We start from the raw sequence: 26,611 nt of genomic DNA on the forward strand, positions 1-26,611 counted from the left end.
ACTTTTTATTTACTTCATCATAGAGGCGGTATGCTTTAGAGGTGTTTGAATACCCCAGGAAGATACACTCACGACTTCTAGCACCAAGTTTGTTTCTATGTACCTTTGGTATCAAAGCATAATAGGTGGAACCAAAGATCCTCAGATGTTTTATCGAAGGAACATGTCCATACCAAAATTCATAAGGAGTCTTGTTTCTTATAGCATTAGATGGACATCTATTCTTTATATATGCAGCAAATAGAACAGCATCAGCCCAAAACATTATCTTTACATTTTTGAAGAAAAGCATGGATCGTACCATATTCAAAATTGTTCTATTCATTCTTTCTGCTACACCATTCTGTTGGGGATTATAAGGTACAGTTGTTTGATGTTTGATCCCATGTTGGCGAAGATAGTTTTCAAATTCATTTGATGTATATTCTTTTCCATTATCAGTGCGAATAGACCCAATATGAGATTGTGCATCATTTTCAATCCATTTATGAAAATTCTTGAATGTTTGAAAAGCATCAGATTTGTTCTTCAATAAATAAACCCAACACATTCTGGTGTAATCATCAATAAATGTCATGATATATTTATTTCCATTTGCAGAAGGAACAGGCATTGGACCACATAAATCTGAATGAATGAGTTCAAGCTTCCTATGTGCTCTTGAATGTGAATCATGAAAAGACTGTTTGCTATGCTTTCCTAGAATGCAAGCATCACATTGCTTATGTTTCCTAGGAATTGTAGGCAAACCAGCAACACCATTTTTCTTCAATAAGCGGAGACTGTCATAGTTTAAATGTCCAAATCTAGCATGCCATAATAAACTTGATGGAAGTGTACCTTCTTTATGATGAGAAATATATGAGAAATGTTGTGCATGAGCAGAGGTTCCTTGCAGTTTGAGAAGTCTTTCTTCTTCTATTCCCCTCGTGACAAGTGAGTGGTCAGATGCTTTTCTTACCTCAAGCTTGCCATCAAACATATGAATGGAGTGACCTTGCTGGTGGATGTGGACCAAGGACAGCAAGTTTCTCTTGAGCTGTGGGAGATATAGAACATGATCCAGAAGAAAGTCTGGAAGACCAGGCAGTTTAAGCCTGATTGTGCCAAGCCCTGATGGCTTGATTTTTGACTGATCTGCAAAGTATACTGCTCCATCAACATTGTGAGTGAAATCTTCAAAAAAATCTTTTCTATGAGTCATGTGACAGGTTGCTCCTGAATCAAGCAACCAATCATTTTTCGAAGAAGCAAGTGAAGCATTAAACAAATCTTCATTTACTCCAATGTTACATTGTGCCTCAATATAGTGAGCGGATTCAGGTGCTTTACCTTTGTCTGTACCATCAGTTTTACCTTTCTGCTGGTTTCTTTTCTGCTCAATTTTGTCCCATGGTAGCTTGCATGTAGAAGCATCATGTGATCCATTTCGTTTGCAGCGAATGCAATGCAGATCTGCCTTTTCTCCTTGAGAATGTTTGCCCCCCCTGCCTCTGAAGTATCTTCCTCTTCCTCTTCGTCCACCTTTTCCTCTTGTAGAATCTTGAGCGGGATGCTTTTCTTTATGAGCAAGGCACACAGTCTCTTCAGAAGATTCAGGAGTTGTCTTCTTTCCAAAGGCTTTTTCTCTTTCAGCAAACTTTTTCACAAGAGAGTCAAAGGTTATATCTTTAAGATTTCCATTTGCTTGTAAAGACTCAAGATAATTGGAGTAGGTAGGATAGAGTGCCTTGAGAAAAGCAATAAGAGGGATATCCAGCTCAACCTTAGTGGATTTAATATCATGCATTATAGACTTTACTTCAGATGCAAGAGCAAGAGGATCATTATTTTTCAGTTCAAGAGTGAAGAGTTTAATCATGAGCTGAACAACTTCAAGTGCAGAATGTGAGTCATAGAGTTCTTTTAGCTTTTGTAAAGCTTCAAAGGCAGTTGAATATGATGAAATATGGCAACTTACTTCTTCATTTACAGATGCTGCGATTAATGCATAGGCTTTGCTGTTCTTGTTTTCCCAAATGACGAGCTCTTTGTGTGATGTAGACTGCACTGGGTCATTGTCTCCTTCTCCGACACACACTCCCTTCCACAAATCATTGAAGATGAGGGTGTGTTTTATCATCCGGGACTATTCAGGGTAGTTCTCCTTGCCAGTGAGAACTATTCCTACCATAGAGATGATTGAATGCATTCTGTAAAAAAAAACTTCTGCTGATAGAAAAAAATACTTCTGTTGATATACTGTGAAATTGTACTCAAAAGGGAAAAAAATTTCAAATACTTTTATGTACTGTTTCTTCAAATCCCTTCAAGGATCCTCATATAATATATCCACCATATTCCATATGTACAGGCTATTTTAATGCAGTCATGATCCATTCATGAGACAACCTCCCTTTATCAGATAAATTCATGATCCACCAAGAAGGTCAATGTTATCAGCTATATTATAAACAGCCAGACGTTTCCAACTAGAACCAAAGAGCTGGGATGCAGAGGTTGATCTACATCTTTAAATTAAACTAGCCATTATAAAAGACATATGAAGAAATCAACTTGCTGGTTTTTCTTCTAAGAGTATAGCAGCAGTAGTTCCATGGCTTTAATGTGAAATGCAGGTAGATATATACATCAGGAACAATATAAATAACTAACAGACTTATATGAGACAAAATACACAGCGAGTCAAAGCTGTAATTCTTATCAACTGCTTCAGACACCTCCCAGGTGCATTTCATTCCCTTAGGGAACACAACCAAATCTGCGGGTCCAATCTCAACATAGTCATTGTAGCCATCTGGGTATACCTTCACTCTTCCCTCCAATAGATAACATGTTTCAGTTGCAGTATAGGTCCAAGGAAACTTACACAAACACCCAGGCGAACAACGTCCAAGGCATATACTATGTCAGGTAGCTTTAATTCAAAATGGTTACAAATGCAAACGCATTCACACATTAAAACGATAATACCAAACCATTATTTTAATCTTATTCTGATCTTGCAATCTGCTATCAGCGGCCACGGATCTGTCTGATTGAATATATTTATCAAGAAGTCATGAACAAAAACAAGATACGAGTTGGCATCATTTATTTATGCTATCAGTTGAATATCTGATTGTGGGAGCGTGCAGAGGGCTAATACATAGCCGACCAACCTCCATCATTGGCGATAGAATTCAATGGAATGAACATATGAGTTTCAGTCAGAAGCTCAACACGCCTCTCCTCTGCATGTGGACCTCATCATTAAAAATGACACAAAATACAAATTCATATTTCGTACACTTCAAACTGTATTGTACCTTACCCTTACCTGACCATACCACTTGCCCGTCTGCACTCAAACGTTAATACAAAAGCACAGTAGTGCTCTTTCTCGGCTCCATTCGAATGTTCAAATTTGGTGACAACGAAATTCGAAAAACGGAATGCAGTGCAAAAAAACTGATAAAACTTGCCGTTAAAAAGCTATCCCTGCTTGTTTATGCAAATTTTATGAGACGCTGTGTATTCTGGACCTTAGCATACAGTGTTTTGTGGCCGACTCATGTCAGGCTTATACATCATTCCAAATCTCCGTTCACGTAGAATGCAACATGGTGGACGCTCAACGTAGCTCTCAATTGATAGCTGGAGGCAGAGCAGCACTCAGGACAGAGCAGCGGTCAGGACAGAGTAATCAGGTGAATGCAATGCAATGGAGGCAGAGCATTTCAGGACAGAGGCAGTGGCAGAGATAAGGGAGTTACAACTATTTTTAGAACTGGCTCTGATACCATGTCAGGCCAGGCAGTAACTCTCCAAAGGCAGAAAAACTGATTGGTGTGTTTATTCCATAGGTATGTTATTGTTTTATACATTAGGAGTGATTGTTCAGTTCATCTTCCGATGACTGTTCACATTCCTGATTTATTTATTTTACAAATTCCCCAATCATGAAGATTAGGTGTCAACATTTTCTTTGTCGGGTGAGCCAATTTGGCACCCAATTGTACTCAAGTAAATACTGCATAATAATAAACCCTTAGAATAGTTGCACCAGTTTTCTCGCATTGGGTTTTTCAAGGGACGATTGTCCAAAAATAACAGTGTCACTTGTGTGTTTGTTTTTTTTTCAGCTGTTGATTGTAGAAGTTAAGGTTCTATTGTGTTTATTTTGTTATTTATATGTTTTAAATAACTTTTCAGATTAACAAGTAGAAGAAATAAACCAGAAGAATATAGATTAAATTTCTAAACCGATAGAATTAGAAATTTCAACATGGTATCAGAGCGTGGTTGCAAATCATAGGAGAGCTGAAGGCATCAGCTAAGCAGAGCATTTGCAGCAGAATCAACTGTCCTGAGTGACAGAAGTTGATCCTTGCAGAAAGCGACAAAAGAAGGGTTGACGCAGAGGGACTGCGTCATCAGTCTGGGCCAGAGAGAGGTCAGTGCAGAGGTTGAGGAGGGCAGAAAGAGGCTCACGCAGAGCCACACAGAGACCAGGAGGGTTGATGCAGTTGGCTGAGGGAGCTGTTTTGCCAGTACCAGGATGACGCAAAGCCTAGAAGCTCAGTCCTTCAGTTGCTGGGGCATAGGAAATTGTGGGCAGTTTGCGAGAGCAAAGATGGTGGGGTACTATGGGAAGAACAGTACCTAACAGGGCAAAACCAAGGTAGAGGAAGTTTCTACCAAGGCAAATTTCTAGCTAAGGAATCCGGATTAGTGTTGCAAGAGCACAGAAGATCGGAGAGGGGCAACTTGACGATTGGTAGGTGGATTTCCAGAAGGGAAATCGTGACTCAAAGGGAGTCCAACAGAGAACTTCCAGGCAAGAAGTAGAGAGACTCAACAAGAGTCGAAGAAAGAACTTCTGGAGGGAAGTAGAGAGACTCGAAGGAGTCACCAAAAGAGTAGAGAGATGGCCATGGATGGGCTGAGGGATCAGGACAGGCTGGACGAGGCATCCAACTTTGTGGTCTGGAAGGCCAGGATCCTGTCCATTCTAGATAGACATCGTATCAAGGCCTTCGCCTTGAGAACAATGGTGATCCTAGTTGATCCGGCTGATAATGAGAAGTACGAGGAGGCAATGGCCAAGGCGAAATGCATCATCCTTGATGGGGTCAAGGATCATGTGGTCCAACATATTGCCTAGAAGGATATGGCAAAGGCAATGTAGGACACCTTGAAGACGTTGTACCAACATACTTCCGTGGAGAGGAAGATGTTACTTGAGAATCAGCTGAGATCATACCAGATGCAGAAGGGGGAGCAGATAGATCACTTCCTTGGTCGGTTGAAGGAGATCTGGGACCAACTGACTTCCCTAGGGGCCACGCCGGATCAGGAGTTGATGGTGAGGACCGCACTAAACGCAGTCTCTGAGGAGTGGGAGACATTTTTCCATAGCATAATGGGCAGGGTGAGTCTTCTAGATTGGGAAGAATTGTGGGCGGTTCTTTGCCAAGAAGAGATCAGATGGCTGAGCAGTTGCAAATGTTGCAGTTGTAGTAGCAACAGATGAGAGGGAGTTGCAGTGCACATGCAGTATTGGCAGAAATGTCAGAAGCAACACAGATGCATCGTATATCAGAGTTGGGCAATGTTTGCTAGGAAGAATGGCTAGGCATCATTAGCATGACAGGAGATGATGCAGAGATAGGGTGTTGCTACAGGGTGTGCAATAGCACTATGACACACTCCTCGCTAAGAGGGAGTGTTAGTTTTTGTAGCATTGGATGTATTCTAGCCTTGAATATTTGTGGAGATGCTAGAATACATGAGATCTACAAAACCCAGAAATTGTTTCTGGAAATTCCGCCTACAAATGGCTTAATTAGATTATTAACTAGTTTTTAAATATTTCCTAAGTCTAAACTTAGGGAATATGGTTAATTAATCAATATTAATCAATTCAAGGTATGAATGGTCTAGAAACTCACACGGAACGATCCAAAGATGATCCTAGCCATTGATTAAGTTTTAATCTTGGTCATTGGTGCTCCAACGGAGGATTATAAGAGGAGGTCGATGTGGTGATGGAGAAGACACTTGAGCATTTTGATTTCATGAGAAAATGGATTTCCTGAGTAGCAACAGTCAATTTCTAGAGAGAGCCTAAGATGGAAGCAGTGAGAGAGGGGCAGAGACAGTGAAGCCGGAGGAAGGTTTCCAGATCTGGTGAGTGCATTTGCAGAGAGGTTGACACTGGGGCAACGCAGTAGCCTCTAGAGGCAAAGTCGATTTGCACGGACAGATTGACGTTTTCAATTCCAGAGGCTAAGAAGGAATCCCAGAGTGCGGAGAAGCATCTTTCCGGTAAGGAGAAGGCAAAATGACTTCATCAAAGTCCAGTCTGAGGCTAGACATCTAGCACAGGGGCTTAGAGGGCCGAAATTCTGAAGGCAAGTTGTGCCAAGAGATTGCCTATGGGGTGAGGAAAACTCCTCTCCATATTTTTTAGAGTATTTCTCTGTAGGATTTCCAGTTTCAGCATCCAGTTGTAATCATATTATTTCACTGCTGCATAATAATTAAACCCTCAATTGTTGCACTGGTTTTCCCAAGTTGGGTTTTTTCGGGGACATTTGTCCAAAAATAATTGTGTTAATTTTATGTGTGTATGTGCTAGCATTTCTTCCAACGTTTATTCTTCTGTAGTTTTGTTTGTGTAGATTACAGTGTTATTTATTTAGTATTTGTCGTAGCAAACAACAAATAAATTGTTAAATTAAATTAACAATTAGGAGAATAATTTCCAATTGCTGCAATAGGATTCCAGTTTTGGAATTTTCACACTGTTGACTGATTCTGATCACCTGCAAGCATCTCACGAGATCTCCTGAAAGCTCAGTCCTCAATGAATTTCACGTCTCACCTTACTACAATCTTCCTATTGCTAGGAATGTAGATTTTGTATGCCTTTGAGGTTTCATTGTACCCAATCAAGAACCCAGTTTGATTATTTTATCATCTAGCACGTGGCAATAAGCAATGCTACCAAAAATTATGAAGTGGCTAACTTCTGGCTTCTTCCCCGTGAAGACTCCTTCTAGAATTTTCTTCCCCAATGCTCTATGAGGAGTCTTGTTCTAAATATATATATTGTTGTGTTACATGCTTCTACCCATACAAATCTGGGTAGATCCTGGTCATATAACATAGCCTTTGCAGCTCAAACAATGGTTCTATTTTTCTGCTCTATTAGACCATTCTATTGTGGATTATATGGAGTTGTCCATTCTCTCTTGATGCCTGCCTTTGCACGGAAATCTGTGAAGTCCTTATCAATATATTCTCCACCATTATCTCAGTGAAGCACCTTGATATTCTTCCCTGTCGCATTCTCCATGGGAGCTTTAAATTCTCTGAAACGATTGAATACCTCATCCTTGGTATTCAAGAAGTAAATCCAGGTTTTCCTAGAATGGTCATCAATAAGAGACCAAAAATGTCCCAAAATGGGTTTGCCAATTTGTTTTCAGCCTCCTCTTTGAGGTCTTCGAAATGAGGTATTATGATAGCCAAACGGAGATCGTATGCCAAAGTTACAACCCTGGGAAGTTGATGTATCAATTTACCCAAACGGGACCCACAGTTTTGGCGCTTCATCTCCTAGGGTTAGGTTTTTGGATGTTTAGGGTTTTCCATTGTTTCTCAATAATAAATAGGCCTTTGAGCATCATTGTAACATAGTTCAAAGGCATGTAGCCACCACATCTCTTCTCCAAAATAAGCTACCATCGCCCAAGCTAGTTTATTTCCATTCTGTTTGTAAGCATATTTCAGTATTCTGATATTAATGAAATGAAGTGTTATTTCTGCCTCATTTATGTATTTATAGTTATATGTATAATTTGTTGCGTTCCTGTTTAAGTTCAAATCAAACTTTCGCTTTGATATTTCTTTCATCACCATATTTTTCTTCAAAGGCATCAATGATTGGTTCTAAAGAATCAAAATTGTTAGCAGGTAAGTCTATGAACCAATCCATAGGATCACCATCTAACGAAAAGATGAAAAGTCTCATTTTAACATAGTCGTGGTTAATATCATGGCACCATTTTCTCACACAAAAGTGGAAATTCCTAAGGTGAGTTTTAGTACTAAAGGCATTGTTACCTAGAAAACTAGGCAACTCTTCAATAGCTTCAATGGATTCATCCAGAATAAAATTCAGATCGCCTGGAATGTTAGTAAAATCACAAGGAGCGAATAAATCATTCATGATGTCATGCTCACTTGACCCTGAAAGAGAAAATAGATACCAGAGAGAGGCTCCTATACAAGATTAGCAAAAATTCTATGAGAAGAAGGCTTCAAGCAGAAATCCTTGCAGAAAATGAAATAAGTGGAGTCGCCACTTGAACAAGAATCTAAATCTAAAATCCAGCATGCAAAAGCCAAAAGTTAGTCATATTCCAAGTATAAGAGGACTTGTCCCCAGCAACGGCGCCAAAAGAATGTTGTTTCCATCTTTCACAAACCTTTGAATTCCCATCAATTTGCCCTGTCACTTGGTTGACTTATTCTGACTTTGGAGAAAATTATGAATTTTTTCAATTATTGAGTATTTTTGAATCTTTTCCTCATTTTTCCCACTAAAATTAGAAAAAGTGGCTTTTGAGGGACTATAACTCCTTTTTTTTACCCTCAAAGTGGGTCCTAATTTAATTTTGGGCCTCTGAGGATAAATTTCGAGTAGTCACACACCCCAAACATTTCCTAAGGCCACTATTTACATCATTACATAGAAATTAATTAAAAAATTTCATTTTGCGAGAAGCTTTTAATTATTAAAAAATCATAGTTAGACCTAGAAAAAATCTACGAAGTTTCAGAGATGAGATATCATGGTAATATACATTGACTGTAGACACTAAGATGCATTAGGGTCTCAACATTCAAACCGTCACCTCAACTTTGGGGTAATGTAGTGAGTGAAAAAGCCTAGAAAATTATTCACCGCTAAAACGCAGGAATAATTAACCAAGTAAAAAAAAACACTCCAAGGTGTACTCGCTTGCTGATCAAGTCCCAACACCCTAGGCCTGTTACATGGATTTATTGATTGTGCTAATGACATTTATACAATATCCTCATGGGGCCATAGAATCTGAGGAGTGAAAAAAGAATGAGAAGAAGAAGCTAGAGTTTAAAAACTCTGATGATAATAAGAAATTTGATGGCACATTGAAGCCTCTAACATATCCATGGTCATGGAGTCTTCAAAAAATTCTAGGTGCAACTTTAGTGGTCAACAGGTCCACATTTTTTTCCATTGGGTCCACAAGGAGTTAGCCTCCCCCTCCCCTTGTCCTCACTTTGGGTCGAGCCTGGAATGTTGCCCTGGAGGCTGATGCAACGAAAATGAAAGTTAAGAGCATAATTTGGCCACTTACAACAAGAAATGTACCATAAAATGCAAAAGATGGTTGGGACATGAAAATTTAGCATGTGGGCAAAATCCAAACATGAGCTCTACCCCTTATCATGGCCATCACTGTGGTTCCTATGGACCCTATGTGATCCCCTTGCATCATTAAGGAACCCAAGATTATCCCAAGCTCCAGAGGAACTACCCAACCTTAAGGGGGTAACTAATGTACAACTATTGCTCCTTCCTACATCTATACATCCATGTCTGAGCTTCCCTTTCTATAGCTACCCTTGTACCATGGCATGTGGCTTGGAGCCTTCCCTGTTGCTCCACTCCATTCTATCATTATTTCATGTGACACATGCCATCTAACAGACGTACCATGGACCTATCATTCCCTTAGAGGTTGAAGCCACCTAATAGGGTCCTTGATTAACCTCCCTCTTGAACCTAGGGACTCCTGTACATTCTAAAGCCCATTATGGAAGGGCATGCCACTATGAAGTGCCCACTTGGTTCCAAGGTTTCTAAGCTCATTTGCACTAATGAATTGTTATATTGGAAGTTGAGGAGACACATTGGATCTTATACAGGATTCCAGATGGGTCTTCATCTTGGGGTTTGGTCTCCCTATACAGGGTCCAAGCCCTCTAGAAGGTCATATTGGTATTTATAGGGTGTGCGTTGAAAGCCATGGACCTCCACTATAGCAGAGAGTAGATAGCATGCCATGGGATCCTTCTACACCACTTATTGCTTGCTTGTGTTTCACTTATTTGATTTTACTTGTGACCTAAAAATTAATGTGAATTTATGAAATGATTTTAATCTTGGCTCGTTGCATATGTTATTCATCTTAGCAAGAAGAACGAATTTTCCTAGGGGTGGGTTGTGCACCTTTTACCTTGAAACTCCATCAAATATTGCATATTGAAGTATAAAAATCTAAAGTTGTTGTGAAGCTGCATCCATAGAGAGTGTATCTACTTCTTTATGCCTCCTTGAAGAGCGAAGTTACTAAATTTGATCATTTTGACTCCAATATTCCCAATAGTCAGGCACTAGTCCTAGATCCTTGGTGATCACATTAACTTTAAAAAATATCATTTTTTTCACCTCTTTTCTTCCTCTCTTTTTCATCCCCTAAGGATATGGATATTTTCTAGGGCTTGGTGCGAAATTTTAGGGAGGATGTTTCTGCCTTGACAAGCTTTTTCATTTATGTCTCCTGTAGGCATCCTCTAGTTTTGAATGAATTCTGATGGTGGAATTTCAAATAAATTGATGCCCTAGCTATCACACCAAGAGGGAACCCTTGAAGTTGTTTTGACTTAGGAATTTCTTGAAGTTTTGCACTTTGGAGTTCTACATTCAAAATCTTTTCTCTTAATTATAGGTGATCATTGGATGATCCTTTACCACAATATATCTCTCAACCCTTGGTCTCTGATAGTATTTCTTTCCAGGGGTTTTTCGTGGAAAGTCAGCCTAGCTTCTCCCAACGCTCACACTTTAATTGAATCTTTCCTTTGAATGAGCCATACTTGCCTCACTTTGAACCCTAGTATAAACACATCGATTACAAGTGAGGGATCTTGGAAGTTTGGATCTTGGGCATTCATCATTATTGAATATTCGTTAGCCCAAGGTCATCCTTCATAGGTCTTTCTTGGGGAGCCTTTTAACTTTTCTTTAGGCATTTGAACCATTAATTGAGCCTCTCCTTTGAATGGACCTTGTCTCGTTGTTGCCATTTGGTCTAGTAGTTGTCCGTTAGGTACTCCTCGTAGGGCCCCTGCTAAATTAAGCAGGTAACACGTCCTTCATTGATGAGCTGCTACAGGGAACACCAACTCATCCTATGTCAATGAGATTCTACATGCATGTAAAATTTGGTCATAGAGTGCCTTCATCCCTCAGTCAATGATGGTGGTTCTAGGTTGTTGTAGGAGATAATTCACTCAGGCAATAGCAATATGTGGCATAAGACTACTACTACAAAATAATATCTCTCAGGTTTACTACACTTTATTCAAGTTTTCTCTGACAAGTAGCAATTTGATATCACGAAAACTCCATCGCTCTTCATTCAAATTTGATCCACGCACAGGCATTCAATCTAGTGTTAACAAACCCCTTCAAAATCACAACATGCAATAGTCTTATAATTTTATGTAATCCATACCAGTTGATATGGCTTCATAAATTTTTATAATAATGGTTTAAAGTGTGCCTCACATGTCCACCAATCAACAAAACATGAAAAATATATATCAAAATTACATTTCATCATCAAAATATGCACATTTAATTATAGAATAACAATTTATAAAGCCAACCTTAACATCAAAGAAACACGGTTCATATTCAAATGATTACTAATATATATTCGATGTGTTGGTGATGATAGTCTTTTTTTTGTCGAAAGAATCCAACACAAAAAAAGGCTAAAACATGTAATAATTTCAACAAACTCACAGGATAATAGTTTCCTGCCACTGGTTCATTTATTTGTAGATCCCAATCTATCCTATGATCCCTCACCTATCAAACAAAATAAAAATGTCAGTTCAAATTTTTTGTCTCAAGTATTAAACACATAGGAACTTTGTGCGCATGAACATGTGTCTTTAGCATTATTAATCCTCAAATAAATGATGTGCTAATACTTGGTTAAATTAATTATAGCTATGTTGCATAAGTATTAAACATATAGGGATTTTGTGTGTATGAACATGTGTATTTAGCAAAGTTGCAGTTATCATTATTGGAAATTTATAGACAGGGTCCAAAATTTAAATTATCGGCAATATTGGGGAAAATATTGGGAAAGGTTAAAAAAAAAAATCATTTTTTAAAAATTATTATTCTTTAAAGCAACATCAACATCAACCAAACACAATGTCACACAAATATGAAAAAAAAATACAATATAAAATGTATAATATGTCAAGTGGTACATTAATCATTAATAGTAGATACTGAAATATGATATTTGTCCTCAATCATAAGTTCTGACAAGATAATAGTTAATACAAAATCACATTAAAACAAAACTAAATATATCTCATGAGATGATCATTATGGGGCATCTAGATACAACAACGATAATCAGATAATAATAATGCATGAAGGTGTGGCCAAGGATTAGATTTCCCTCGCCCCTGAGAAGCTTGTGGATCCCATGCAATTCCTTAGTTCCTCCCTCTAATCTCTCTTTCTAGCAGTATCAAGAATTGAGTTCTTTTCAGTGAGAACAATGTTTGGGTAGCTATAGGGAAAATATCCACTCATGCCCTGGGATTTTGGCAAGGTGGTATTTCAAGCGGGTTATTCCACCAAACATTTCCATTCCACATAGCTTGAAACTCAGCTTTGTTCTAGTATCACCCTCACATGGCTCACCATACTCCCACATTTGGTCCAATGGCTTTGCCATTTTGTAGAGCTCGGTTTAAAATTTTAAGTTTTGGAGCTATGACACAAAACAAATGTGGATATTCACAAAGGTTAAGAGGCAGACTCTAAATGTACAATATATACTAATCTTGGAAAACAAAGAAAAGGAAGGCAATTTTTTTTTCATACCTAGAAATATGGATATGGTATACTATAATAAATCTCCACTCCAAAAATGCTCAGTTGATGGTAGGGATTTTCCCTTGTTTGCTAGATGAAAAATGGTCACAAGAAAAAATGAATTTGACCCTAAAAACCCAAACCTTAAATTTATCTCGCCTTTTCCAACAGCAAGGTGATAATTTCCTTTCAACTCACAATAATTTCAAAATTGTTGCAATAATTTCAAAATTATTGCAATAATTTTGACTAGGAAAATTATCACATTAATTTCAAGCAATAATATCAGCGATTGTAGTTTTGGCGATAATATCGAAATAATTATGATATTATCATGATATGTGCAACACTAGTATTTAGCACTATGAATACTCAAATAAATGATGTACTAATACTTGGTTAGTTTAATTATACATATCTTGAACAAGTTTTTGGAAGGTGGGAATAACAGAAATATTGATATAGAAGTCCAACTAGAAACTTTTGATGAATTCGAGAAATGACCATTTCTTGGCCCAATATTAAACATAAAAATGGTGCTTTCTTCATACCATAGATGGTATTAGGTGTATATTTATTGTAATCACGATCCAACTTATGAATGTTGCACAAATTAGGGAAGAACTTGAATTTTGTAAGAATAAAATAGAAAAAGGGAGTAATTATAATGTTTGTAGAATATTGGTCTACATGCTACAGAATTATCCATGCAATTGAAACCGAATGAGGAAGTTCAACCAACTCCCAAATGAGCTGGAGATAGTAAATCAAATTAGTTGGGATTATTTTCCACCTCATTTATATAGGTTACCACCTAGCTTGGTTTGGTTAGGTTTTGTAGATAAAATTAGCTAGAGTTGTTTCCAACCAATTTAGTAAGATCCTAATTTTTCTCTAGGTTGTTAGGTAATTTGTTTCTATAGCCTCTCTATAAAATAAAAGGCATATTGTATTGTAAGAAGGGGGAAAATAACTTTTTTTTTTGTTGTTCAATCAAAATAATAGTGTTCTATCCATGCTTCAATTAAACTTATCTTTATTTATGGATTAAGGAGGGCCTAGAGATCTCCTTTGGATTAAGAAAGGAAGGTCCCTTCATTTGTATAAGGAAAAGAGCTCCATACTCTATTAGAATAATAGTTGAATAAAAGTTTCATTTTAGTTCTTTTTTTCTTCAATGCTATGTTACTTTTTGTAGCATCAGAGGTGTTCTAGCCTCGAAACTTTGAGGAGAGGCTAAAACACATGATTCTCCATAACCCATAAATAATTTCTAGAAACTTCACCTAGAAGTGTCTCAATTAGATTATTAGACTATTTTTTAATATTTCCTAAGTCTAAACTTAGGAAATCTGGTTAATTAATATAAATATTAATTTAGATAAGGTGAGAATCATCTAGAGACTCACATGGATCGACAGGGAATTAATTTGGGCCTTTGATTAAGTTTTAATCCTGGTAGTTGGAGGTCAAACAAAGGATTATAAGAAGTCGATGGGTAGATGGAGAACACACTTGAGACACTTGTGAGAACCACAGAGAGTTTGATTTACTTAGAGAGTTCAATTTTCAAAGAGACAACAGTGCTGGAAGTGTTCGAGCTTCAGTAGGTAAGTAGAGATAAAGAGGGGTAGGGACAATGATCCGGAGGAAGTTTTCCAGATCTGGACAGGAAGCAACAAGAAGCCGAGTTATTCCCAGTGAGGCAATGTAGAGGACTATGCAGTCAGCTTCAGAGGGCAATTCAATTTAGCTAAAAAAAACAGATTCATCTTCCAGAGGCCTGGAAAGTCTTTCAGAAGGTTGAAGAATTATTTTCCTCAGCAGAGACAGGCAGAACGACTTGATTAGAAGCAATTTCGAGCTAGACGTCAAAGGGTATGTGTTGTGCAGAGTGTCCAAGAGGATGAGTTTTCTGAGGAAAATTTGTGTCGAGATTGCTTGTTGAGGAAGGGGAATTTCCTTAGATAATTTTGTCCAAATTTTCTTCTTGTTTGGATTGCTAATTGGGCATCCATAGATTGTACTAAAAATTTCACTATTGCACGATAATAAAAACCCTCAACTGCTGCACCAGTCTTCTCGCATTGGGTTTTTCCAGGGACAATTGTCCAAAAATAACAGCACTTAATTTTTGTGTGCTAGAATATTTTTCAGTTCCTAGCGCTACTATTTTTTCACAGTTTTATTTGTGAAGGTTGCAATGTGATTTATTCGATATTTTCTAGAGAAAATAAATTGTTAAATTAACAAACAATTAGAAGAACTAATTCCAATTGTTGCAATAGGATTTCAGTTTTGAAATTTTCAGATGGTATCAGAGCGTGATTGATCAGCCGGGAAGCTCAAAAGCAGAAGAAGAAAATTTCGTTGTTCAAAGGGAGTATCAGGCCAAAATTTTATGGTGTTGCACAATTCGAATTGTTGGGCAAGGGTTCAATTTTCAATTACAAAGGTGGCAGAAAAATCAATTTGTCCAGAATAGTGATTCCAGTAGGCAGAGGGAGCAGCAGTAGCTCAGATTTTTCACTGAGTAGATTCCTTGGTTGGGCAAAGAGGGTTTTGTAGCAGGTTGTAGTAGCAGAATCAGCGTCAGGTGTGTGAAAATTCGGAAACCCGAATCCTATTGTAGCAACTGGAAATAATTCTCCTAATTGTTAAATCAACTTTTAACAATTTATTTACTGTTTGCTACAACAAATACTGAATCAATCACACTGCAACCTACACAAATAAAATTGTGGAAGAAATAAACATTGGAAGAAATACTATCACAGACACATAGATTATACTAGCACAAGCACATATATTTACACAATTATTTTTGGAACAATGTCCCCGGAGAAGCCCAACTTGGGAAAATCGGTGCAACAGTGAGGGTTTTATTTATTACGCAGCAATGAAATCTGGGTACATCTATGGATGCCCAACTGTCAATCCAAACAGCAAGAAAATCTGAGAAAAATACTGAAGGGAATTACCCTTCTCCCACAAGAAATCTCTAGTTGTACTTTCCCTATCAAAATTCAGCCTCCTGGAGCAATGCGTCAGCCTCTACGCTGCTCTACGTAGTTGGATGGACAAATTTCTCTGGACTGGGTTCAAATGAAGTTGTTATGCCTTTCAAAGCTAATAAAATTTTAGTGTAGGAAGGCCCCAAACCTCATTAAAATTTTACTTCACACATAAGTTGGTTGAAGTACATATTTTAGGGATCCTCTACTCCTCTATTGACTCTTCACTATGAGATCCATATCTTTGGGTGAGGGTGGGGTCTAAGGATTGAATAGTTAATTTGTAATCTTGTTGCAGAGATAATTAATAAAATTAACCAAGAGCACTTTCTATTACCTTTACTTTACTTGTCCCTTCATGGTTTGAGTTTTCATATGCAAAGTTTATTCCAAAAGCAAGTATTGTAATCATTTCAAACAAGTGCTTTCTTTTCATGCTTCAATTCTAATTTCATATTGCTGTCTTTGTTTAGCACTTCCTTTCTTTTACGTTTCCAAGTTAATTACTAATTTTTTGGTTTTGGAAAGATATGTTTCACATGTTTTGATTTATAAATTTGATTATCTCAAAAGCATTTTGTATCTTACATATCTTGTGCTAACAATTCTTATTTACATTTCAGGGTTACTTTGCTTTCTCTTTTGATAGCATTGCATTTTACTTTGAGCAAATATATCTTTAAATTGTTGAGCAAATTCCTTATAAGGCACTGATTTTATGTTTTTAAATCATATTAATGATTTATATTGTTATTTCAAGTTGTTCACTTCATATTTGATCGTATATTATTAAAAGTAATCCATTTTTACTATAACACTCTTCCAGAAACTCACATCTTTTAACTTAACTTTTCATTAGGGACCACCCCCCTTAGCTAACCGAGGAGATAGCTCAAATGGAGATAGTCGAGATTAGTGTGACAACCCCTTCTCTGAGTTCCCTGCCACCAACCACACCTTGTGGGGTTGAAGGCTTTTCTCACTAACTTGTAGGTAGGTGTAGGCAGCAGGGTCAACCTTTTTGGCACCGTTGCCGGGAACAAGTCTTCTTGTACCTGGGAAATATGACTAACTTTTTGTTTTTGCGTGTTGGATTTTAGAGTTAGATTCTTGTTCAAGTGGAGACTCCACTTATTTCATTTTCTGCAAGGCTTTCTGCTTGAAGCTTGCTTCTTGTAGATTTCCTGCCAATCTTCGAAAAGAGCTTCTCTTTGGTATCCATTTGCTTTTTCAAGGTCAAGTGAGCATGAATGAATGATTTGTTCGCCCCTTGTGATTTTACTAACATTTCAGGCTATCCGAATTTCATTCCAGGTGAAGCCATTGAGGCTATTGAAGAGTTGCCTAGTTTTCTAGGTAACAATGCCATTAGTACTAAAACTCACCTTAGGAATTTCCACTTTTGTGTGAGAAAAAGGTGCCATGATATTAACCATGAGGATGTTAAAATGAGACTTTTTATCTTTTCATTAGATGAAAATGTAATGGATTGGTTCATAGAATTACTTGCTAACAATTTTGATTCTCCAGAATTAATCATTGACTCCTTTGAAGAAAAATATGGAGATGAAATAAAGATCAAAGTGAAAGAAAATGAGAATGATAAGGATATCATCAAGGGATTGACTCAAATGATTAAGGATATGCAACTCAACCAAGTTCAACTCATTAAGACCATGGAGGTTAATCATGCACAAGCAATAAAGTTCATGGAAGTCAATCATTCTAATCAAATGGCCACTTTTCAAAACAGGTTGCTCGCCATGGAAGAAAAACAAGTACAATTAATCAACACAATGGAAACAAATCATGCCAAGGAAATAAGTGTTATGAAGGCTAACCAGATCACTTTTCATAATAGGATGGAGGAAATGGAAAGGTTACAGGTACAAAAATTCCAACTTTGGTTAAATTATGAATGGGAAGAGAACAAAGAAACAAATTATAAGCCTCTTGATCCACTGAAGCAATCTTCATCTCATTATGAGGAGGTCATTTACTCCATTGAAAAATGGTTAACTGTGTTGAAGTTTCTAAGTTTACTTAGTTAGAAACCCTCCATGCACTTTATCTGATTTATTCCTAGCTACTTGTTATTTTCTTTAACAAGTTATTTACAATGTAAATACTGAAAATAAACACTAGTGCATGCTCAACACATTACAGATCAACAACTAAAAGAAACAGAAACAAACACACTGTATGAAACCATTATTTTTGGACTAATGTCCACGGAAAAACCCAATGTGCAAAAACCGGTGCAGCTATCTGAGGGTTTTCTTATTAAGCAATATCAGAGTACAATCTAGGTGCCGAAACTGGCCAACCCAACAGAGAATTTCCTTGGCAGTAATACCTCTCAATTTCTGACAAATCTCCTGGCTGAAAACCCAAATAATCCTTTTGGCTGCTACTCAGGACAAATTTGCCCCAGAAACCCCAGCGTCAACCTTTCTCTGGACTGCGTCAGCCCCTCTCTGCCTCAAGCTGGCTCTACGTCACCTCAGAAGGGTCTGCGATAGCCTTAGGAGGTCCTGCGTCAACCCTCTAGCCCTTTGCATCAACAACACTGGCCTCTCTAAGGCTCTGCACAGCTCCCGACTGCCTCTGCGTGGCTCTGCATGATCCTTGGTTGGCTACTGTGCTGCTTTCCCGACACTATCTCTACCTCTCTGTCTCTCTGTACTCAAATTCCCCTCGGCTGCATCTCCCGATCACTAATTCTATCTCTCTTAGCAAATCCCGCTCTAGAGAATAGAATGACCTATCACTCTGGTGTATTCTCCAAGTGACCCTCAAGCCTCCTGTTATACTTTTCTCATTGACATATGAATGGCCGAGATTAAGTCTCTAATCAACGGCTAAGATTAAGTCTGGCTTGATCCATGTCTTTCAGACCATTCTAACACAGATTCATATTAATACACATTAATATTTTATTTTCCCTAAGTTTAGACTTAAGGACTCCATTAAAAATATTAATTATTTTAATATCTCCTAATCTGTTTAGAATCTGCCCAAACTCTTCTGGGTATTGGAGATCTCATGTGCCCCAAATTCTCCGGCAAATTTCGTGGGTAGAGCACATCTGATGCTACCCCAAATCAACAAATTGATGGAGATTGGATAGCAAGGAAACTGAGGGTAATTAGGTTTATACTTATGAGGTTGATCAATCACCCATGTCAGAGTAGAAGCAAAATGGACAAAGGCAAATCAAAGAAGTCTTGGATACATTGAATTTTCCATCAGAGCATCATCAAGATCAGGCAGAAAGGTCTACTTTGATCACCTCAACATCAACATCACAATCTATTAAGAAAAAAGAAAAAAGCGAAAAGGATTTGGTAAATCTGATGGCCATGTACAACACAGTGTTGGGATTGATCAAAGTCGTCAAATATTCAGAATTGGACAAGGCACATCAGAAAAACAGCCCATGGATTTGCCTAAAAGTAAGCAAGTTCTCAGCATGAACTTCATTGAGGACATTTGATGCTACGGGGCATCTTTTTGTATCATATTTCTAACCTTATCCCTTTTCATTTTTGTTTAATTCGTTTTGTTTCGTGAATAAATTGTCATTTATGCCCTTAGAATAATTTTTCATTTCTATACTTGATTTCATTTGATGATATTTAGAATGGATACTGCTGATATATGTCTTTTGTCGATGGATGCAGATTCCAGATCCTTGCACACTATCACTTCATATCTAGCATGCATCTCTATATGGAGCCAAATGTTGACTACTGGAGTGGCACCCGATGATTATATGAAGACTCCATGCCCAAGGATGATCCAGAGGACACTTGTACCATCATATATCATCAGTGAACAGAGTTTTTTAACTCTACTTCTATCTTCTCATCATCTTTCTTGTACCCAGATTCCACACTCTACAAAGAATTATAATAAGTGATACTAATAATGATGAGTTTTTGAGTCTGTAATAGGCCTAGGATGTTGGGAATCGATCAGCAAATGAGTAAACCTTGAAGTGTTTTTTTTATCTGGTTAATTATCCCTTCTTTTTCAAAGGCGGATAATTTTTTGGACTTTCTCACTCACGTTTTACCCCAAAGTCGGGGTGACAGTTTGAAGGTTGAGCCCCTAACACATCTTAGTGTCTAAAGTCGATGTATATTACCATACTAGATCACACAAAAAGATTCTTGGAAATTAGTTAAGTCTAGATAGCCATTTTTTAATTTTTTAGATTTTCCGCACTACGAAAATTGTTAATAAAATTGTAAATAAAATTGTATTTGTAATGTAATACGTGATTTCTAGAGAAGTTGTATGGAGTATGAGTAATGAAATTTGCACTTCTCACCCTCAACTTTCTACTATGACACACTTTGAGAGGTTAAAAATGTGTTTTTAACTCTCAAAACCCATTTTCCTAAGTTTAGTGGGAAATTTGACAATTAATTAAGCCAGAAATTAAATAAATTGAGAAAAATAAATATTCACACATGCTAAATGTTATGGAAATGAGGTGGAAAATTATGGGGGAATTAAAGTGAAGTCCCAAGGTGATGTGGAATCCTAATGTAATATTCCTAATTAGCCATGGCTAATTGGAATATTCGATTTTGTTCAATTTTTGCCTTCTATAGTTATTTGTAAATAAAAAAGGTGAGGACGGGGGACATAACTCACTTTTAGAATAAAAAGTCACTTCCTAGTAGCACAATGTTGTGACTTAAAGGGGAGCCAAGGGGGCCAAAGGGGGACACAGAAATGGAGCCACGCAGACACATGGAGGGATTGCGTAGGAGGGAAGAAACACGTGGCAAAAGAGGAATCGCGCAGGAGATGGTGAGCCTTGGGATTGAGAGGGGCAAAGGCTATAAAAGAGAGAGGAGCCCCCTCATTTTGATCATTCAGTTATGAGCATTTGTGATAGTCATTTCGACTTAAAGAACGCTGGCTGTTTAGCTAGTCTGCAGCACTGTTTAGTGCATTGAGTGTCTCCGTTCGGAGATCTCACCCTTAGCCCCGGGGGACTTCGAGTACCTGCTCAAGCAAGGTATTTCCATTGGCATTTTAGCAGTAGTTTTATCAGCATTTAGCAGCAGTTTTATCAGCATTTCAGCAGTAGTTTCATTAGCGTTTTGGAGGACTGCATAGCACTGAGAGAGGGACGCAGTTCTTCTGGCAGAAGGCTGGGTTGAGGGTTTGCAGGAAGATTTGTGCTAAGAGATAGAGCAGGGGATCAACCCTTGCATATTGGAGAGTTTTGATCGGGGTTTTAGGCAGATTTCCAGAGGGTTTCGTTCAGTGGCAGCGCAAAGCATTAGGGGATTGTGCAGGCCCCCAAAGGGGTGATTTTCGGGGGTCGGCCATTTCAGAAAAGCTTTCTGGGTTTTTCTGGGTTTCTTGAGTAGTCTGATTCCAGAGTTTCAGCCTTTTCTGAGGAGGGTAATAGCCCCAAATACTCATTTGGTTTCTGGCAGTAGTAGCAGCACGACAGTTTCCCAGCAGCTGGGATGCAGATCAGTGTGAAGCCATTCCTTTGTTATTCTGAGTGTATTTCTTCACTTGCCTTGTGCAAGTTGAGGTGCCATCTTTCTGATCACCTCCTGTACTCATTCTATTGCTCAGTATAATAAAATGGCTTAGCATTTCTTGCTGCATTTCTTGAGTATCTGTTTATATTTCATATATACACTATTGTTGTTGCACTACTGTTATTATATCTCTGTGATTTTCTCGAATACTATACCACTTTTACAATTTTCTGGTTGAGACTTTGTTGGGGTTTAAGGAATATTCCGAGTCAGGAATATTACACCTAAAATTAAGGAAAGGACATGTGCTCAAATAAAATCGAATTTTTGGCATTAAATGAGAAAGTTGCTTACCCGGAAATTCAAATTTGTGAAGTTAATACACATTTGGGAGGATTTGGGAGAATATTTGGTGGAGATTTTTGTGAGAAATTGTCCCCACATGGGTTACCACCCATATACACTTGTCATTCCATCATAAAATTCGAATTTGGCACACAATGGAAGAAGAAAATGATGTCCACTTGCCAAAATTCGATTTTTACATTTGGCATTGGAACTCCATTCAAAAAATTCAAATTTCTCTTTGGGATTGTCACCTCATGACACTTGTTTAATTACTTCTACATTGGGATTGGCTCCCATAGTTCTATATAATAGAGCCTTGAGCTCTCATTTGTATCATATTGTTACTAGCTATTGTGCTTGCGAAAGCGCTACTGCCTTGTACACTTTCAAAAATATCAATAAAGACTTTGGGGTTTCATTCATGAGGTGTTCCTCTATTTCGAGTGTGATGAATTGTTGATCATTGGTATAATTCCTTTTACTCATGTTTTGATCTAATTTGTTTTCATATGCTCTTGTAGATTTGTTAATGTAGAGCTATCTTGCATTGACATTTAATTTAGAAGCATGTTCTAGGTATATAATACTCTAATTGGTTTTAAATAAATTTCTAGAGTTTCTTATCATTGTTTATTGATAAATCTATATGGAACTAATTCTTGATTGAAGTTAGTAGAGGGAACATCTTGTCGGGATCACAGAATCAAGAGTGAGGGGAATTCTTTGGAGAGACCAACCCACTCTTGATAAATTCTTAAAGGAGCTCTCATTTGTTCTTTGAGCCTTCATAGTCTTATCTTAAAAAGTGGTTTTACAGGGATTTTGGCACATAGCTTGTACACAAGCCGAACACTTCGAAAGTTAAATCTCTTTTAAATAAAACATTGTACTTCATTTCTTTCATTTTCTGTCTAAGAGCTTCAAGATGGCTAAGCAAAGATGAGAGTTTATTCTCACTCTTTAGCTTAGCCTTTTGTAAATTATAATTGTACATATACATTTTATCTTGTTGATTTTTTCACTAATACTTAACTTATTTTGCAGTCATTGTTTGGATTGTTTGCTAACTCTTCTGTGGCAGAGTTTGAAAAGAAACCTCCCGCAACATCTAACAAGTGTTTGCAGGACCTTTGGCAAATGTTGGGGGTTCGATTTCCAAGGATGTCATGAGCCCTTTTGAGGCTTATTTTGGACAAGTCGAGTTCACTAAAGAGCTGCCCATTTTCCTCTCTAAGCCGTGAGCATTTGGAGGAAACTCACACCTTGTTTCCCTTGCATAAGTTTTGTGAGATCTTGTCACCACTTTCTCAAGAAAGGAGGTCTAGTGTCCAAGTTTCAAGCAATTATTGTGAGGAATCTCCTTGAAGTTTAGTTGAGGACTTTAAAGCGCCCTCTTCTCATTGTAATATTAATAAAAGATCTAATTTGCTTGTGGGAGCTTGATATTTCTCCCATGGTATCTTATCTCCCCATTTAGAGGGAGGCTTCTCTTAGGTGGATTGACATTTGCATGGTTTAAGCTTTCATACTTCATTCACTTACATGCATGCTTTAATTGGGAATTAACACAACCTCACTATCACATTTCATTAAGTTAAAATTTGTTACAATTTCATTTGTGCTTTACATTCTCTATCTCATTGTTGCTTGAAGCTACAAGCTTACAATTTGTTTTGGGAAATTCATCTTTTACATGCAAACATTTTATATTCTTAACAAACTTTGATTCGTTTCCATTTACCTTGGTAAATTGTTTCATGTGCACTTGAATACATGCTTCAATTTTATGCTACATTATTATCTTGAATGTTGGAGCAAAATATTGTCATTGTCTATTTGAAACAAATTTTACTTTCAAGCAAATTACTTGTATCATTTTAATTCATTGATGAAACACATGCAACACTTGTAAGCTAATTTTATTCCTTCAATTGAAGTTATATTTTCAATTTATGTTGAACACTATTTCATTTTCAAGCATTGCAAATCAATCGCTTTGAAGCATTTTCATATATCATTATTTTAATTTGGGGAATTAACACAATTTGCATTTCATCTTGGGGTTGTAGTGTAGGAAGGCCCCAAGACTCATTAAAATTTTACTTCCAACATAAGTTGGTTGAAGTACACATCTTAGGGATCCTCTACTCCTCTATTGACTCTTCATTTTGTAATCCATATCTTTGGGTGAGGGTGAGGTCTGAGGATTGAAGAGTTAAATTGTAATCTTGTTGCAGAGATAATTAATAAAATTAACCAATAGCACTTTCCATTACATTTAATTTACTTGTCTCTTGATGGTTTGAGTTTTCATATGCAAAGTCTATTCGAAAAGCAAGTATTGTAATCATTTCAAATTGGTGCTTTCTTTTCATGCTTCATGTCTAATTGCATATTGATGACTTGGTTTAGCGCTTCATTTCTTTTATGTTTCCAAGTTAATTACTAATTTTTGGGTTTTGGCGAGATATGTTTCACATGTTTTGATTTATAAAGTTTATTATCTCAAAAACATTTTGTATCTTACATATCTTGTGCTAACAATTCTTATTTACATTTCAGAGTTACTTTGCTTTCTCTTTTAAGAGCATTGCATTTTAATTTGAGAAAATATATCTTTAAATTGTTGAGCAAATTCCTTATAAGACACTGATTTTATGGTTTTTAATCATATTAATGATTTACATTGTTATTTCAAGTTGTTCACTTCATATTTGCTCATAAATCCTTAAAAGCAATCCATTTTCACTATAACACTCTCCTAGAAACTCACATCTTTTACCATAGCTTTTCATTAGGGACCAAACCCCTAGCAAACCTAGGAGATAACTCAAACGAAGAGAGTCGGGATTACTGTGACAGCCCCTTCTCTGAGTTCCCTGCCACCAACCACACCTTGTGGGGTTGAAGGCTTTTCTCACTAACTTGTAGGTAGGTGTAGGCGGCAAGGTCAACAGGTACTCTATTGTTGGAGCAGTGTCTATGGCAAGAGATAGAACACAACTAGAGCCATGGGGTATGGAAGTTGATGCTTGGGCATGGTGGTTTTCGAATCTAGGTGGATCCATTGATGGCAGATTGAGTCATCAACTTATTTGGGATCCAAGTATCGAGGAACACATTCATTTTTGTCTAGCAAGGAGGCATGATGTGACCCAGTGATTTGTATGGGATCTTGGTATCAATGTGTAGATGCCTCTGCGGCGGACGGATATGGATTTCTTGAGAGCAACAATCTTGGGGCAGGAGGACTTGTAATGTCCCCATTTTCAGTTTCCTCTAAAGTACAGCCAAGATGGATTTTTTGTCATGTCCCCATTTTTATTTTCACCTATATTACAACCTCTGCGGTGGACGGATATGGATTGCTTGAGGACAGCAATCTTGGGGCAGGAGGACTTGTAATGTCCCCATTTTCAATTTCCTCTAAAGTACAACCAAGATGGATTTTTTGTCATGTCACCATTTTTATTTTCATCTATAGTATAGACATGATGGGTTTCTAGCCTACATGATTGCTAGACCGCAGGAGCAAGATTATGTCATCAGGGGTCCTGGAGGAGTTTAAGGACTTTTTATGGGATCCGACGATATTCGCTTGCCATATTCATCATAATGAGCAGTTCTGCACAAATTTTTTTCTGGTTCTGTGGCTTTTTGATAATTCCCTTAAAACAAGGTTATGATTGGGCATAACATAATTATGCTCAAGGTGACATTCTGAGGGGAATATTTGACGAAACACCTTAGTGTAATAGCTTGTTGGAACTGGAACAAGAAGATTTACAGGATGAGATGCTGAGAAGTGAATTCCAATGGCCAGAGAGAGTATGGTAGGCGATCTACCATTTTCCCAACTTAAAAATGACTTTAATTAGTCATTTAATTAAAAAGGGGAAAAATAATTAATTAGAGGAAAAATGCCAAAAGTGACTTAAGTGAAATAAAATAAAACTAAAAACACACTTAAGATAAAGTCAAGAGAAGAGCTTCTAGAATAATAATAAAATAATAAGATGCTTCTAGAGACTTGGAGATCTATCTATGGAGTATTTAAAAGGAGGAGGAGATCATTTGGGATATCTTGGAGTTGATCTTCTTTCTTGTGGAGAGGTTTGGAGAATCGAGAACTTCAGTAATAGCCCCAGGATGAAAACACTCGAGTAGTAGCCCCTACCGCCTTCAGGCTTGTAGCTGTTTTGTATTTTCTATTTTTATTTGCCATTGCTATTGCTACTACCTATGTAACACTGTACACATTTTGATTTTGATGACTTAATGAGAAAACTACAGTATCTTGTATTTCTCCTATTGGATCATTAATGAATATGTATTATGATTTATCATTTATGTCACAATTGTATTTTTTTGCATAATGTTACTTTGTAAAACTTACATCTAGATGAAGATCTATGTTTAAATCAATGAATGAGAATTTGTGTAAGAAATATATAATTTTTAATATATATATATATATATATTTAATAAAATAATATATAATGTGTCCTAATGTGTCCTGTTCCAGGGAGTCAACGTGTTCATGTCTGACAAGAGAATCCCTGTGTCCTTTGTGTCCCATGTCCCTGTGTCTGGTGACTTAGGGCGCTATTGAAACAAAGGGAGACAACGACAGTAAGGGTTTCAACAAAAATTTGGGAGGAGAATTCCGGAGGAGATTTCCACAATGATCTCCAGTTTCTGAATACAAGGAGGTCGATTTTATCTACAGAAGAGGAGGTTGATTCAACTAGGCCAGTTAGCCAGTGCAAGTTGTAGAGAAAAGC

General features: G+C 37.4%; 1 protein-coding gene across 3 annotated transcripts in view; it reads right to left on the bottom strand.

The window, feature by feature from the left end:
* LOC149217706 (alpha-mannosidase-like) overlaps positions 1-26,611 on the bottom strand; it is a 282,843-nt gene that overhangs the window by 83,844 nt on the left and 172,388 nt on the right. For all 3 annotated transcript variants that reach the window (XM_089393051.1, XM_089393049.1, XM_089393050.1), the window contains exon 22: positions 11,849-11,914. In XM_089393051.1, the coding sequence (XP_089249177.1) occupies positions 11,849-11,914 (66 nt within the window). The remainder of the gene's footprint in view (positions 1-11,848; positions 11,915-26,611) is intronic.

This window comes from Pinus tabuliformis, chromosome 1_1, assembly GCF_031772625.1.
Source record: "Pinus tabuliformis cultivar Carrire ecotype Pingquan chromosome 1_1, CPIR1, whole genome shotgun sequence".
NCBI classification, from domain to species: Eukaryota; Viridiplantae; Streptophyta; class Pinopsida; order Pinales; family Pinaceae; genus Pinus; species Pinus tabuliformis.